This window comes from Pseudorca crassidens, chromosome 1 (genome assembly GCF_039906515.1).
Source record: "Pseudorca crassidens isolate mPseCra1 chromosome 1, mPseCra1.hap1, whole genome shotgun sequence".
NCBI lineage: Eukaryota > Metazoa > Chordata > Mammalia > Artiodactyla > Delphinidae > Pseudorca > Pseudorca crassidens.
Window position 1 is genome coordinate 85,514,151 of NC_090296.1, and position 15,050 is coordinate 85,529,200.

The 15,050-nt window shown below is 36.3% G+C and overlaps 1 protein-coding gene across 25 annotated transcripts in view; it reads left to right on the forward strand.

Annotated features, from left to right (window-relative positions):
• MGA (MAX dimerization protein MGA) overlaps positions 1-15,050 on the forward strand; it is a 157,644-nt gene that overhangs the window by 86,653 nt on the left and 55,941 nt on the right. For all 25 annotated transcript variants that reach the window (XM_067743907.1, XM_067743917.1, XM_067743950.1 and 22 more), the window contains exons 3-5: positions 8,276-9,224; positions 10,284-10,362; positions 10,481-10,576. In XM_067743907.1, the coding sequence (XP_067600008.1) occupies positions 8,276-9,224; positions 10,284-10,362; positions 10,481-10,576 (1,124 nt within the window). The remainder of the gene's footprint in view (positions 1-8,275; positions 9,225-10,283; positions 10,363-10,480; positions 10,577-15,050) is intronic.

The window sequence follows — 15,050 nt, forward strand, 5'->3', positions numbered from 1 at the left end:
TATAGATAATCCCATTTTTTTTTCCTTTTTTTGAGAACTTTTAGGAATTACTACCTTAGCAACTTTCAGATATACCATGCTGTAGTGTTAGCTAGAGTCATCATCTTGTGTATCCCCAGCACTTATTTATCTTATAACTGAAAGTTTGTACCTTTTGATCCCCTTCATTCACTTCCCCTGCCCTTCATCCCCTGTCTCCCTGACACTGGTAACCACTGATCTGACTTCCTTTTTTTGAATTTTATTTTATTTTTTTATACAGCAGATTCTTAATAATTACCTGTTTTATACATATTAGTGTGTATTTGTCAGTCCCAATCTCCCAATTCATACCCCCTCCCCTGCTTTCCCCCCTTGGTGTCTATACGTTTGTTCTCTGCATCCGTATCTCTATTTCTGCCTTGCAAACTAGTTCATCTGAACCATTTTTCTAGATTCCACATATATGCATTAATATACAATATTTGTTTTTCTCTTCCTGACTTACTTTACTCTGTATGATAGTCTTTAGGTCCATCCACATCTCTACAAATGACCCACGTTCATTCCTTTTTACGGCTGAGTAATATTCAATTGTATATATATACCACATTTTCTTTATCCATTGGTCTGTCAGTGGACATTTAGGTTGCTTCTGTGACCTGGTTATTGTAAATAATGCTGCAGTGAACATTGGGGTGCATGTGTCTTTTTGAATTATGGTTTTCTCTGGGTACCCAGTAGTGGGATTGCTGGGTCACATGGTAATTCTATTTTTAGTTTTTTAAGGAACCTCCATACTGTTCTCCATAGTGGCTGTATCAATTTAGATTCCCACCAACAGTGCAAGAGGGTTCCTTTTCTCCACACCCTCTCCAGCATTTGTTGTTTGTAGATTTTCTGATGATGCCCATTCTGACTGGTGTGAGGTGATAGCTCATTGTAGTTTTGATTTGCATTTCTCTAATGATTCGTGATGTTGAGCATCCTTTCATGTGTTTGTTGGCAATCTGTATATCTTCTCTGGAGAAATGTATGTTTAGGTCTTCTGCCCATTTTTGGATTGGGTTGTTTGTTTTTTTGATACTGAGCTGCATGAGCTGCTTGTATATTTTGGAGATTAATCCTTTGTCAGTTGCTTTGTTTGCAAATATTTTCTCCCATTCTGAGATTGTCTTTTCATCTTGTTTATGGTTTCCTTTGCTGTGCAAAAGCTTTTAAGTTTCATTAGGTCCCATTTGTTTATTTTTGTTTTTATTTCCCTTTTTCTAGGAGGTGGGTCAAAAAGGATCTTGCTATAATTTATGTCATACAGGGTTCTGCCTATGTTTTCCTCTAAGAGTTTTATAGTGTCTGGCTTTACATTTAGGTCTTTAATCCATTTTGAGTTTATTATTGTGTATGGTGTTAAGGAGTGTTCTAATTTCATTCTTTTACATGTAGCTGTCCAGTTTTCCCAACACTGCTTATTGAAGAGACTATTTTTTTCTCCATTGTATATTCTTGCCTCCTTTGTCATAGATTAGTTGACCATAGGTGCGTGGGTTTATATCTGGGCTTTCTATTCTGTTCCATTGATCTATATTTCTGTTTTTGTGCCAGTACTGTATTGTCTTGATTACTGTAGCTTTGTAGTATAGTCTGAAGTCAGGAAGTCTGATTCCTCCAGCTCTTTTTTTTTCCCCTCAGGATTGCTTTGGCACTTGCTTTTGTTTTAATTTGCCTGTTTCAGTTCAGGGATTGGCAGATTAAGACCTGTGGACCATACCTAGCCTGCCTTTTTTGTTGTTGTTATGACCTGCAGACTAAGTATGGTTTTTATATTTTTAAGTGTTTGTGTGCGTGGGGGAAACAAATAAAAGAAAAGTAATATTTTTTCATATGTGAAAATCATATAAAATTCAAATTTCAGTGTCCAATTGTTAGAACACAGCTATGCTCACTTGTTTATGTATTGTCTTGTGGCTTCTTTTATGCTACAGTGGTAGAGTTGAGTAAAGATTGTTCAGACTTTAAAGCCTAAAAGTTTTACTACTTAGCCCTTTACAAAAAGTTTATCAATCCCTAAGATAATTTATTTTAGACCTTTTATTTCAAGCTATAAAATCCCACTTAGCACTGTTTTAGGTGCATTCTACAAATTATGATTTGTTGTGTTGAAATTGTTATTAATTTGTGGTTTGGTACTATTTTTGTCAGAGAACATGTGACTTAAAACCTTTCAAATAGAAATATATCATGACTGTGCTGTATTGTCTAGCATATGGTCTGTTTTGATTAATACTTCAAGTATACTTATGCAGTTGTTGGTTGTAGTGTGCTATAAGATCTTATCAGGTAAGTTTAATTCATTGTTCAATTCTTCTATCTCCTTACTGATTTTTTTTTGGGGGGGGCGGTGTCTCTCCTATCAGTTACTGAGAACGTGTTTTAAAATCTCCCTCTATAGTTGTGGATTTTTCTGTCTTTCTTTTTAGTATTATAAATTTTTGCTTCACATATTTTCAAGCTATATGATAAGGTACATATACATTTAGGATTGTTATGTCCTTTTGGTGAATTGAGCTCATAAAATTTTTATAATGACCCTCATTATCTCTGATGGTACTTAAAGTCTACTTTTAGTCATATTATTAAGCCACATTGGCATTCATCTTATTTTCTATTTGCATGGTTTTATCTTTTTCCCTCCTTTTATTTTCAGTCTGTCTATGTCTTTAGATTGAAATTGTGGTTCTTTTAAATAGCTTATAGTCAGGACCTTTTTCTTTGTCCACCCTAGACTTTTAATTGGACTGTTTTGCTCACGTGCATTTAACATTATTACTGATGTGGCTGTGCTTAAAGCATTTCATCTTGGTATTTTCTATTTCTGTCATCTATTCTTTCATTATCCTTCCCTGTTTTCATTTGGTTTATGTTTTCTTTTCTTAAAAAATTATTTTATTTATTTATTTTTGGCTGCGTTGGGTCTTTGTTGCTGCACATGGGCTTTCTCTAGTTGCGGTGAGCGGGGGCTACTCTTTGTTGCAGTGCGTGGGCTTCTCATTGCGTTGGCTTCTCTTGTTGCGGAGCATGGACTCTAGGTGCGTGGGCTTCAGTAGTTGTGGCGCGTGGGTCTAGTTGCTCCACGGCATGTGGGATCTTCCCGGACCAGGGATTGAACATGTGTCCCCTGCGTTGGCAGGCGGATTCTTAACTACTGCACCACCAGGGAGGTCCTAGATTACGTTTTTAAAATTCCATCCTGTGGCCTATTGGTTTTTTAGCTGTGCCTCTGTAAATTTTTTTTTTAAGTGTTTTTACTAGTCTGCTCAGGTCGACATAGCAAAATATCATAGACTGGGTGACTTAATAAAAATTTATTTTCTCACGTTTCTGGAGGCTGGAAAGTCCAAGTAATGTTTTTGGTAGGGTTCAGTTTTGTTGGGAGGTCTTACCCTGGGTTGTAGTACCCTGGGTTGTAGACAGCTGCCTTCTAGCTGTGTCCTCACATAGAGAAGAGAGAGAGTGCCCACCTTTATGACCTCATTTAACCTTAATTACTTCTTCAAGACCCTATCTCCATGTACAGTCACAAGGGGGTTAGGGCTTCAGTGTATGAATTTGAGAGGGGACATAATTCATTCTTTAGCAGTGGTTGTAGAGATAATTATGTACATTCTTTTTTTTTTTTTTTTTTTTAACGGTGTGCGGGCCTCCCACTGTTGTGGCCTCTCCCGCTGCGGAGCACAGGCTCCAGATGCGCAGGCTCAGCGTCCATGGCGCATGGGCCAAGCCGTTCCGCGGCATGCGGGATCTTCCCGGACCGGGGCACGAACCCATGTCCCCTGCATCGGCAGGCGGACTCCCAACCACTGTGCCACCAGGGAAGCCCTACATTCTTAATTTATCAAGTAGAATTAAATTAATATAGCAGTTCATGATCAGCTAATGTCCTTGTTGTTCATGTCCTTAGATATGTTATAAACCCCCCCAAATGTTTTTATTTGCTTTAATCAGTCAGTAGTCATTTAAGTAAACGTAAGAAAAAGCCTTTTATATTTACTCATGTTTATTTTTCATGGGTCTTCTCATTCATTCCTGGATCCATTTTCTTTCTTTTTTTTTTAACTTAGCTTGCTACTTTAAAAAATATATATATATTTATTTAATTAATTAATTTTTTTTTGGCTGTGTTGGGTCTTAGTTGTGGCATGTGGGATCTTTCGTTGTGCTGCAGGGGCTCTTCGTTGTGGTGCACGGGCTTCTCTCTAGTTGTGGTGTGTGGGTTTTCTCTCTTCTAGTTGTGGCATGTGGGTTCTCTAGTTGAGGCGTGTGAGCTTAGTAGTTGTGGCATGCTGGCTTAGTTGCCCTAAGGCATGTGGGATATTAGTTCCCAGACCAGGGATCAAACCTGCATCTCCTGTGTTAGAAGACAGATTCTTTACCACTGGACTACTAGGGAAGTCCCCTGGATCCATTTTCGTACTAGTTCATTTCCTATTAGTCTGAAGAACTTCCTTTAGTATTTTTTTAGAACTTTAAAAAAATAAGATGTAATTCACTGCTATATAATCCACCCTTGAAAAGTGTTCAGTTTAGTGATTTTTAATATATTCACCAAATTGTATAGTCATGACCACAGTCATTTTAAGGACATTTCAGCACTCCAGAAAGAAACCCTGTGTCCTCTACTAGTCACTCCCCATTTTCCTCCAGCCAGTATTCAACCCCACCCACCGATATGCAACCACCAGTCTCTCTTTTGTCTCTGGATTTGTCTTTTTTGGACATTAAATGGGATCACACAGTATGTGGTCTTTTGTGCTTTACTTAGCATAATGTTTTCAAGGTTCATATTGTAGCATGTATCTGTACATAATTTCTTTTATTACTGAATAATATTTTGTTGTTTAGATATACTACATTTTATTTATCCATTTATTGGTAAACATTAAGGTTGTTTCTGCTTTTTGACTATTAGAAATAATGTTGCTATGAACATTTGTGTGCAAGTGTTTGTATTGAATAAGTTGTGGGTGTTCATAAGCCCATTCTTTCCCCACTGAATTTATTGTCTTGGCACCCTTGAATTGAATTCAATTGAAAGTCAATTGAGGGACTTCCCTGGTGGTCCACTGGTTAAGACTCGTTGCTCCCAATGCAGCGGGCACAGGTTTGATCTCTGGTCAGGGAACTAGGATCCCAAATGCTGCATGGCACTGCCTTAAAAAAAAAAAAAAAGAAAAGAAAAAAAACCCAATTGATATAAAAGTGGGCAGGTATTACTGAACCTTGAATTCTGTTCAGTTGATTGGTATGTTTAGCTTTATGCTGATTACTGTAGCTTTGTAGTAAGTTTTGAAATTGGGAAGTATGAGTCCCCATTTGTTTCTATTTTTCAAGATACTTTGAGTTATTTTAGGGTCCCTTGCATTTCTATATGAATTGTACGATCAGCTTCTCAATTTTTACAAAAATCCCAGGTGGGGCGTTGTTGGGGATTGTGTTGACTCTGCAGATCACTTTTGGGGAGTATTGCTGTCTCACCTATATTAAGCCTTCTAGTATGAAACTGCGGAATATTTACCCTTTTTTTTTCTTTTTATTTTAGGTTGGCTTTAATTTTTTTCCAACAGTTGTATAATTTTCTGTGTAAAAGCCTTACAGTTTTTTGGTTCAGTTAAGTTTTTTTTTTTTTTACATCTTTATTTGAGTATAATTGCTTTACAATGGTGTGTTAGTTTCTGCTTTATAACAAAGTGAATCAGTTATACATATAAATATGTTCCCATATCTCTTCCCTCTTGCATCTCCCTCCCTCCCACCCTCCCTATCCCACCCCTTCAGGCGGTCACAAAGCACTGAGCTGATCTCCCTGTGCTATGCGGCTGCTTCCCACTAGCTATCTACCGTATGTTAAGTGTTTTATTCTTGTTGATGCTGTTGTAAATAGAGTTGTCTTCTGAATTTCATTTTTGACGTTTGTTCCTAGTTTGCAGAATTACAGTTATTTTGCTGTGTGTTGATCTTGGATCCTGCAGTCTTGCCAAACTCATTTATTCCAATAGTTTTTTTAGTGGATTTCTTAGGATTTTCAGTTCTGTATCCACAGAGTTTAGTATCTCTGGGGAGTTCTGGAACCAGTCTCCCTCAGAACTGGGGGCCAGCTGTATACAAGATCATGTCATCTACAAATGGAGATTTTTATTTTTACTTCTTTTCAATCTGGATGTCTTTTATTTCTTTTTATTGCCTGATGTCCTTAACAGATCCTCTAGTATAATTACTGTAAGTAAAAGTGGTGAGAACTAATATCCTTGTCTTGTTTCAGTCTAAGGAGGTAGTATTTTTTATGACGTATGAATTCTTTCAGATGTCTGAAAATGTCTTTAGCTTTGAAGGCTTCTTTTGGTAGATCTAGAACATTATGTTGACTCTTTAAATGCTTTATGATGGATGTCATTCATTGTCTTCTGTTTTACAGTGTTTCCAATGAGTAGTTAGTCTGTTCCCATAGTTTTCTCTGTAGTCTCATGTGTCTTTTTTTCTTCCTTGCTTATAAGGTTTTTCTCTTGATCTTTTTTTCAGCTGTCTGGTCTTCATGTACCTAGGTATGATTTTCTGCTTGGTGTTTGCTGAGCTTCTTGGATCTGTGGATTAAAATCTTTCATTTTTGGAATATTTTTGTTCAGTTTCTGTTCAAATGTTTCTCCTTTCTTTCTCTTACCTTTTGGGAGGTGCAACTGCTAGTGTGTTAAATCATCTGATGTGTGCCATAGGTCTCTGACACTTCTTTTGCTTTTCCTTTTTCTCTATCCTTCAGTCTAGATGATTTGTAAATTTCAGCTCACCTCAGTTTTAAGGGTAGGATTGAACTTTCAGACAGGGCCTTGGGATCTAAGTGCTGTGAGAATGTAAGTTTCTGATTTCAGGCCAAGTTTCTGCATCACTAGAAATTCTGCAAAAGTCCCCTGGAGGATAATTGGTGGGAGCAAGGACTTGTCTTCTCTTTGAGGTCCTCCAGATCTAGTCTGCCCATACTCAGGCATTAATAGTTTGGTTTCTCTGTGTTTCCGCAAAGATTCTTTGCCTATAACAGCTTTTTTCTCTCTTCACTCGTGCTTCAAGCAATGTAAATGCCACTGAGGGTTGAAAGCAATAGCAATCTGTGGTCACTTGGAGAAGGCTGGTCCCTCTCTGGAATTCAGTTCATTTAAACTTACTTGTACCCAGAGGTCTTCAGTGACTTTAAAGAAAGAATAGGATTTTAAGTTTATCTAGTGTTTTGTCATTGTTATGGCAGAAGTTATGGTCTTTGTGAACTACTGTATTCTAACTGGAAGTGGAAGTCCTCCATTGAAGAATTTTTGAGTAAGGTCAAGATCTTAAGTCAGTTTTGCAAGGAACAAGTAGGTACAGATCGATTTAATGGTTACTTTTGCATATTTGAGGTAAATGAAAGTTTTACAGATAAAGTGACTTTAACTGGGTTAGTGAGTAGTTCTAACCTGTCCTCAAGATACATTGGTATAATTTATGTGCTTTCAGTTATGAATTGGGAGAAATGAGAAACTAAAAAGTTTGTTTTGTTTTTTGATGAATTATAAACACTTAAGTCGAGACAGGTTATATGTCCTTGCCTTCATCCACCCTATCCTTTTATTTTGGAAGAACTAATGCTGGATTCTTTACATTGAAAGTGGGTTTTGCAATTTTAAATTTGAAAAATCACCTGGCACCAACATTGGGACTACAATGAAAAAACTACTGGCTTGTACATTTTAAAATGGTTAAAACGTTATGTTTTATGTTACATGAATTTTATCTCAATTAAAAAAATCAGTGAGCTGTTTGAAAGGCCCTTCCTGATGTTTATTTTAATTTTTAATTGTAATGGACATTTGTTTGTTTTTATTGGCAGTTGTTGATCAGTGTGTACATTACTAGAGTCTGATTTTGGATCAGTGCAAACTGACTTTCAAAATTGAGTTCATTTGAAGAATACCATTAGCAGAAAACATGTTATAACATATCTTTCTTTTTGATTTAGTGATGAGAGTTACTTGTTAAAACTTTACCCTTTAGTTTATATATTTTTCAAGAGAAATTGACAGAATATGTAAAAGTGTGATGTTGATAAACTGTTTTTGAGAACCTTGTTATACAGTGTTTTTTTTTTTTATGAATGGCTCTTGAAATCTGATGTGATTTTACTTGGTTTCCAACAGTCTTTTTTTTTTTTCTTTCCCCTCCTGAGTGTTATTTATGGATAGTTCTGTCCTTTTTAACTCTCCCTCCCCTGTCTCTCCAGTCTTGTTGGCAACAATTTTGAAGATGGCGCCCATGTAACATCACCATTAAACCCAAATGAAAACTTCAATGTTGTCATTAAAGAAGAGCCTCTAGACGATTATGAATATGAACTTGGTGAGTGCCCAGAAGGGGTCACTGTGAAACAGGAAGAGACAGATGAGGAAACAGATGTGTACTCAAACAGTGATGATGATCCTATACTAGAGAAACAGTTGAAGAGGCACAATAAAGCTGATAAACTAGAAGCTGACCATCCTTCTTCTAAATGGCTACTACCAAATAGCCCATCAGGTGTTGCTAAAGCTAAAATGTTCAAATTAGACGCTGGAAAGATGCCAGTAGTCTATCTGGAGCCCTGTGCTGTCACCAAAAGCACAGTGAAGATTTCTGAGCTCCCTGATAACATGCTTTCCACATCTCGGAAGGATAGAACTTCTGCGTTGACAGAATTAGACTATTTGCCTACGTACATTGAAAATTCTAATGAGACTGCCTTCTGCTTAGGCAAGGAATCAGAAAATGGTCTTAGAAGACATTCACCAGATCTCAGAGTGGTACAAAAATATCCCTCACTTAAAGATCCTCAGTGGAAATATCCTGATATATCTGACAGCATTAACACAGAAAAAATACTTGATGGTTCAAAGAGTTCAGTTGGGGACTCATTTTTAGGAAAAGAAGACTTGGGCAGAAAGAAAAGTATGCTTAAGATTTCAACGGCCTCCAAGACTGTGAATGCTAATCAGAATGCCCCTCCAAATGTCCCTGGAAAAAGAGGAAGGCCACGAAAACTGAAACTCTCTAAGGCAGGGCGGCCACCTAAAAACACAGGAAAATCTTTAACTTCTACAAAGAACACTCCTATGGGCCCTGGGAGTACCTTTCCAGATGTGAAACCTGATCTGGAAGATGTAGATGGTGTTCTCTTTGTTTCCTTTGAATCGAAGGTAAGATTGTCATTTTCAGCATTCTTTCCAAGGTCAAATAATCATCATTGAACTGTATACTGGCTGATAACTAAGAATATAGTTACTGTGAATGCATCCATTATGCGAGGTTGTGTGCACCGGGAGGGGAGTATCTCCAAAATATTGGGTTAACAGGCATCACTTAAGGTATTTTGTTTGAATGGACTTAAAAAATTATGTCTGTTTCGATTATGATTTTTGGGTTTTTTTGTGTGTGTGGCCTCTCCCGTTGCGGAGCACAGGCTCCGGACGCGCAGGCTTGGCGGCCATGGCTCATGGGCCCAGCCGCTCCGCGGCATGTGGGATCCTCCCGGACCAGGGCACGAACCTGCGTCCTCTGCATCGGCAGGCAGACTCTCAACCATTGCGCCACCTGGGAAGCCCTTGATTACGATTTTTGCGTTGTGTTTAGTTGGAATTTTTAAAATCTTTGGCTCTTAGTGGAATTTTCATTATTATATTATGGACTTTGAAAAGGCATAAACACATGAAAAGTTTACTAACTCTTTTGAGATACTCCATCCACTGATTTTCATCAGCAATAGCAGAATACCATTGGAGAACAAAAAATTAATAGTCTTATTAATTCTGCTGTCACAATGATAGTTGCCTTGTTTATTTTACTCTAGTTCTTCAACTAGACTGTTTTTCTTTTAGATTGTTGTAGAAGCCTAATCTTTCTAAATTAGCTACACAGAGGTTGAATTCTCTGCCTGTTCTTTTCCTTCCTCCTTGTTAATTGCTGAGTAAGCTGTCTTTACACAGGCTCTGAGAAATCAGTATACAAGTTATGATAAATTGGATAAATATACAAGTTATGATAAATACAGTTTTAAGTCAGTTAGCTGAGTATATTATCTTTAAATTTTTTGCCCCCCATTATTAAAGTGAAAAGTATCAAAATGAAAAAACATTTAGAAAATAGCAAAAAGTATCAAAATGGAAAAAAAGCTTCCTAGTTTACTTTTAAACCTTTAGAAGTGATATGAACTACTTTTTTTCTTTCCTTTTCTTTTTTTTCTCTTTTTTTTAATATAGGAAGCTCTAGATATTCATGCAGTTGATGGAACAACAGAAGAATCCTCTAGTCTTCAGGCATCAGCCACAAATGACCCAGGTATTATATAATAGTAAAAAAGAGGAATATATTGGGAGTTTGGCTCTAGAAGTGAAAGATGCAATGTGTATTCTTCTGTAGTATATAGTAGCTTATTTTATCATTGCTTTCTGAATAGGTTGCAGAGCAAGAATTTCCCAGTTGGAAAAGGAATTGATAGAAGATTTGAAGGCCTTGCGGCACAAGCAGGTCATACATCCTGGTCTTCAGGAAGGTATAATTCTCTAAAAAATATACAAGCCAATTTTTAATTTTGTTCTGTTCTCTCCTTCCCCTGTCTTTCTCTTCTCTCCTCTTCCCTTTGCTCCTTCCCCTCTTTTTTCTGTTTTTCCTCCTTTCCCCCATCCTTGATTTGATTTCTTTCAGCCCCTCTCTCAGCTTGCATTTTTCTCTTTTCTCTGTCCATGATTCTTTCCCTTAACTTAAAAACACATCTAGGTCTTTTTTATCCTAAGAGAAACCTTTCAAACTCTGAAGATACTGTCTTATCGTTGTGAAGCTAATATATTATGCATTAAAAAACGTATCATGATAAGAAAGTGGTGTTTTCTCTTTTCTTTCTTATAACCCCGTTTTATTTACTTTAAATTTTGGTTGCTTTTGTTTCTGTGGGGTTTTTGAAGGTTTTTTGTTTTGCTTTTGGAGGGGAAGAGCCTACTTTTTCTGGTATACTTAGTAATATATTTAACTGTAAAGAGAAGAATACTTATCTGTCTCATTGTGTGGCTGTAAAAATTTTATATATTTCATATTTTGCTGGCGATTTAATTTAAAATTTTCATGATTACCTATTTTGTTGCCATAGTTTATCTTGGCCTTGATCATATCATTTGATCCTTTTTTTAAAATAGCAAAATTTAGTATCCTTACTGCCATCATAGTTAACTACTGACTTCCCGATTTGCACTGTAAATGAATGACTGTAAGCCATGCCCCAATTTTTATTTTCCTTATACCTTTGATTTTAGGTGTGCTTCTTGGAGTAGTTTATTTTTTGACTGTTAGTCAATTTTCATGAGAGTCTAAGCATTGTATGCCAACAAACAAAACATTGATTTATAAAACAACCATTCAGTTTCTAAATTAAATGGTAATACTTGAACTTTTGCTTTAATGAGGGACTGTGTGACAGTGTAATCTTAAAGTATGCAAATTTCAATACAAGTGATAAGGACTGGATACTGTGGATTGTAATGGAAAATCACAGTCACATCATAGTAGTCTTGCTGGTAATAATGTTTGCTGTCATTTATCGTAAGCTTTCACTTCTGCTATTTTATTTAAATAATATTCTCTTTTCTCTATCAGTTAAGTTGTCCTTTCTCCCCCTACTTCTCCTTTTTTTCCTTAGGTACTCTGATAATATATAAGTATTATAACATTTGTATTGCATTCTTTCAACCTAATCCCCCATTTGTTTTATAGTCTTAGTTCTAGAGTTAAATATATTCAGTGCTCCCTGCTGGTCTTTTTGCTCTGGTTTGTTTGCTTATTTTTTCCTGTTTGGGTAAGGTTTGAGTTTTTTCCTTCCCTTATAGACATTTTAGTCAAATCTGTAACTTTTTGTGTATTGGGTGTTCAAAGTCAAATGCTTATGGAAACTAAGTAGGTAACGTAAAGTGAAATTAGCCTGAATTTGGGGATGGTGTTGGACTCTGGTGGGCTGGAGCATAGGTTCCTGTTCTAAAGGGGCAGTCATATCAGTGGGTTGTCAAATGGGAATGTAGGCTCAGTATTTTCAGAAATTCCTATTGTTCTGTAAAAGGTAAAAGTCAGTATTTTTTTGTAATGTGTTTCAGTTTTAAGTGGTGTCAGCTGATACAGTTTTTTGGGCAAAAAAGTGTGTGAGGCATCAGTTTTCACCTGCCATACAGATTATGCATTTGGTGTTCAAGTTTGTATTAATCCTCACATTGTTAAAGTTAATTCAACTACGTTCTTTTTTTTTTTTGTGCGGGCCTCTCACCGTCGTGGCCTCTTACGCTGTGGAGCACAAGCTCCAGACGCGCAGGCTCAGCAGCCGTGGCCCACGGGCCCAGCCGCTCCGCGGTATGTGGGATCTTCCCGGACCGGGGCACGAACCCGCGTCCCCTGCATTGGAAGGCGGATTCCCAGCCACTGTGCCACCAGCAAAGCCCCAACTACGTTCTTATATAGTTTTACTTTTTTAAACAGTTAAATCTGTAATCCATGTGTCACTGTTCATAATATATGACGTAGAGTTCTAGTTTGGATTTTTTTCTTTATTTTACTTTGGCAGGTGTCTCCCCCATCCCCCAACCTTTGCTTCTTAAGACTTAAAATATTAAAAGAATTAAGTTAGTTTGGCTAAATATTTGTAGTAACTGATGGTTACTACATCAGTTGATGGTGCCAACTCCAAGTATCTGAAGATAATGAAAATATTCTTCCAGGTCCCTTTCTAAAAACTGATGCTTGAAGTAATTTATTAAATTTCAATTCAGTAATGTCGTATTTCTTTGCTTTTCCATCAACTGTAGAATTTCATTATTCTTTATAAAATAAGCACCTACAAATCCAAAACGTTTTTGAGATGAAAAAAGCTTGAAAAACTTGAAAAGCTTTTTCAGCTTGCTTTGAAATTGTGGAAGAAATGTTGATTAAGCCTGAGAAAATGTTCTTATTGTTGTTGTTGATAGTTTTGTTGCTAAAATAAAATAAGATTCTTAATTTTGTTTTCCACAGTATATTTTTTCTCCTATACTTTGCTACATCAAAATTCGTTTCTTTTCTAAGTCCATCAACCTGAAATTATCATGTTTTTGATCTTTAAAGGTATTTTTGTAAAAGCTTTTCTGTTTCATTGCTACCAAGTCAATTCTATGTTAATTGTTAAGTGAATTTTTTGTTTTAGATAAGTTTTAGATTTGCAGAAAAATTGGGACCATAGTACAGAGAGTTCCCATATACTCAGCATACAGTTTCTCCTGTTACTAACATCTAACATTAGGGCAGTACATTTGTTACAATTAGTGAACTAATATTGATATATTATTATTAACTATAGTCCTTAGTTTATTCAAATTCCCTTAGTTAATTTTTTTTGTTCCAGGATCTCATCTAGGAAATCACATTACATTTAGTAGTTGTGTCTCCTTAGGATCTTGTTGGCTGGGACAGTTTCTCAGACTGTTTTGTTTTTAATTACCTTGACAATTTTGAGGAGTACTGGTCAGGTATTGTGTAGAATGTCCCTCAGTTGGGATTTGTTTGATGTTTTTCTCATGGTTAGACTGGGATTATATGTTTATAGGAGGAAGACAACAGAGGTAAAGTGCCATTCTCACCTCACCTTATCAAGGGTACATATTATCAACATGATTTGTCACTGACTTTTTATGTTGCACTCTTTGGAAGTCACTGTGTAGTCCACACTTAATGAGTGGGAAGTTATGCTCCACTTTCTTGAGGATGGAGTATCTGCATAAATTACTTGGCATTCTTCTGCAACCAGATATTCTCTTTTCTCCCTCATTTTTATCCAATCATTTATTTATATCAGTGTGGACTCCTGTCAGTTTTAATGTTAAATTCCCTTATGATAATATTTCCAGAGCACTCTGCCTCTTTAGTTACTTAAAAAATACTCTGTACTGTTAAATCAATGGTTAGCTGGAGTTTTTCTTATATAAATGTCTACTTTTCTGTTCATTGTTGGCTAGTTATATAGGTGTTCATTCCTCTGAGTGTTTTTTTGTGGATACCTCCTATTTAAGTGGGTTTAGCTAGAGGCAGGCATTTTTGGCTACAGTTTATTGTCTTAGGTGACTCTGCTCTGAACCTAGAGGGTTATCTGTTTTCGTTTCTATTTTTATGGGTCTTTTTTTTAATGGTGTGATAATATTTCTTTAAGAAGTTGCTCCTAATATGGTGAAAAGGCAAAAGCATTCAGAAGTATGAATTAGTTTAAACTACCATGTGGAAAGGGTTTTATGCTTTTTGGGGGATGTGCTAAGAATTATATAACTATCTTATTTTTGCAAGATAAAGTTATTATCATTCATATGAAACCGACTGAGTCTGAGTCTCAAATATCTATTATTCAGGGAAGGATTTTCTTGAAGGGCAAACATTTCAAGATGTGCAGGTAAGCTAAATTGGGAATTACTTTGAGCAGTGTCCATGTGCCATTGACCTCTCAACTTTTAGGGCTTTAAAAAATTGTAAGTATATTTAAAATAAATTTGGTCTTTTTGTTGATGTTTTTAGGATCACTTGGTATCACTTTTGGGGGAAGGTGGCAGTTCAAAGTATAAGTAAATGCAAACAAGAAGATATGTAGGGGAAACAGTCTCTAAATTTGATTGTCTACCTATTTGGCTGTATGGGTACACTTTTAACGACTTAATTCCTTCTTTCTCTGTAGGCAGCTGTTCTGGCAGTTTTTGTCTATAATAATAATAGAGTACTTTTCTCTTTTCAAGGCACTACAGTATCTCAGTTTATCCTTTGTTTAGGATTCTGTTTCACTTGCATTTCTGCAATATTTTGCTTTCTGGTTTCACTCTACTCTCCCTCTCTGCCTTTCCTAGTTAATTCCTACTTATTCTAATTTAAGAATTACACTCTCTGTAAAGTTTTACCAGATTGCCTTGGGCTTTTCAAGTATCATTTGTTTTACCTCTTACAGTATTTTATCCTATTGTAACTACTAATGAATCAGTTGG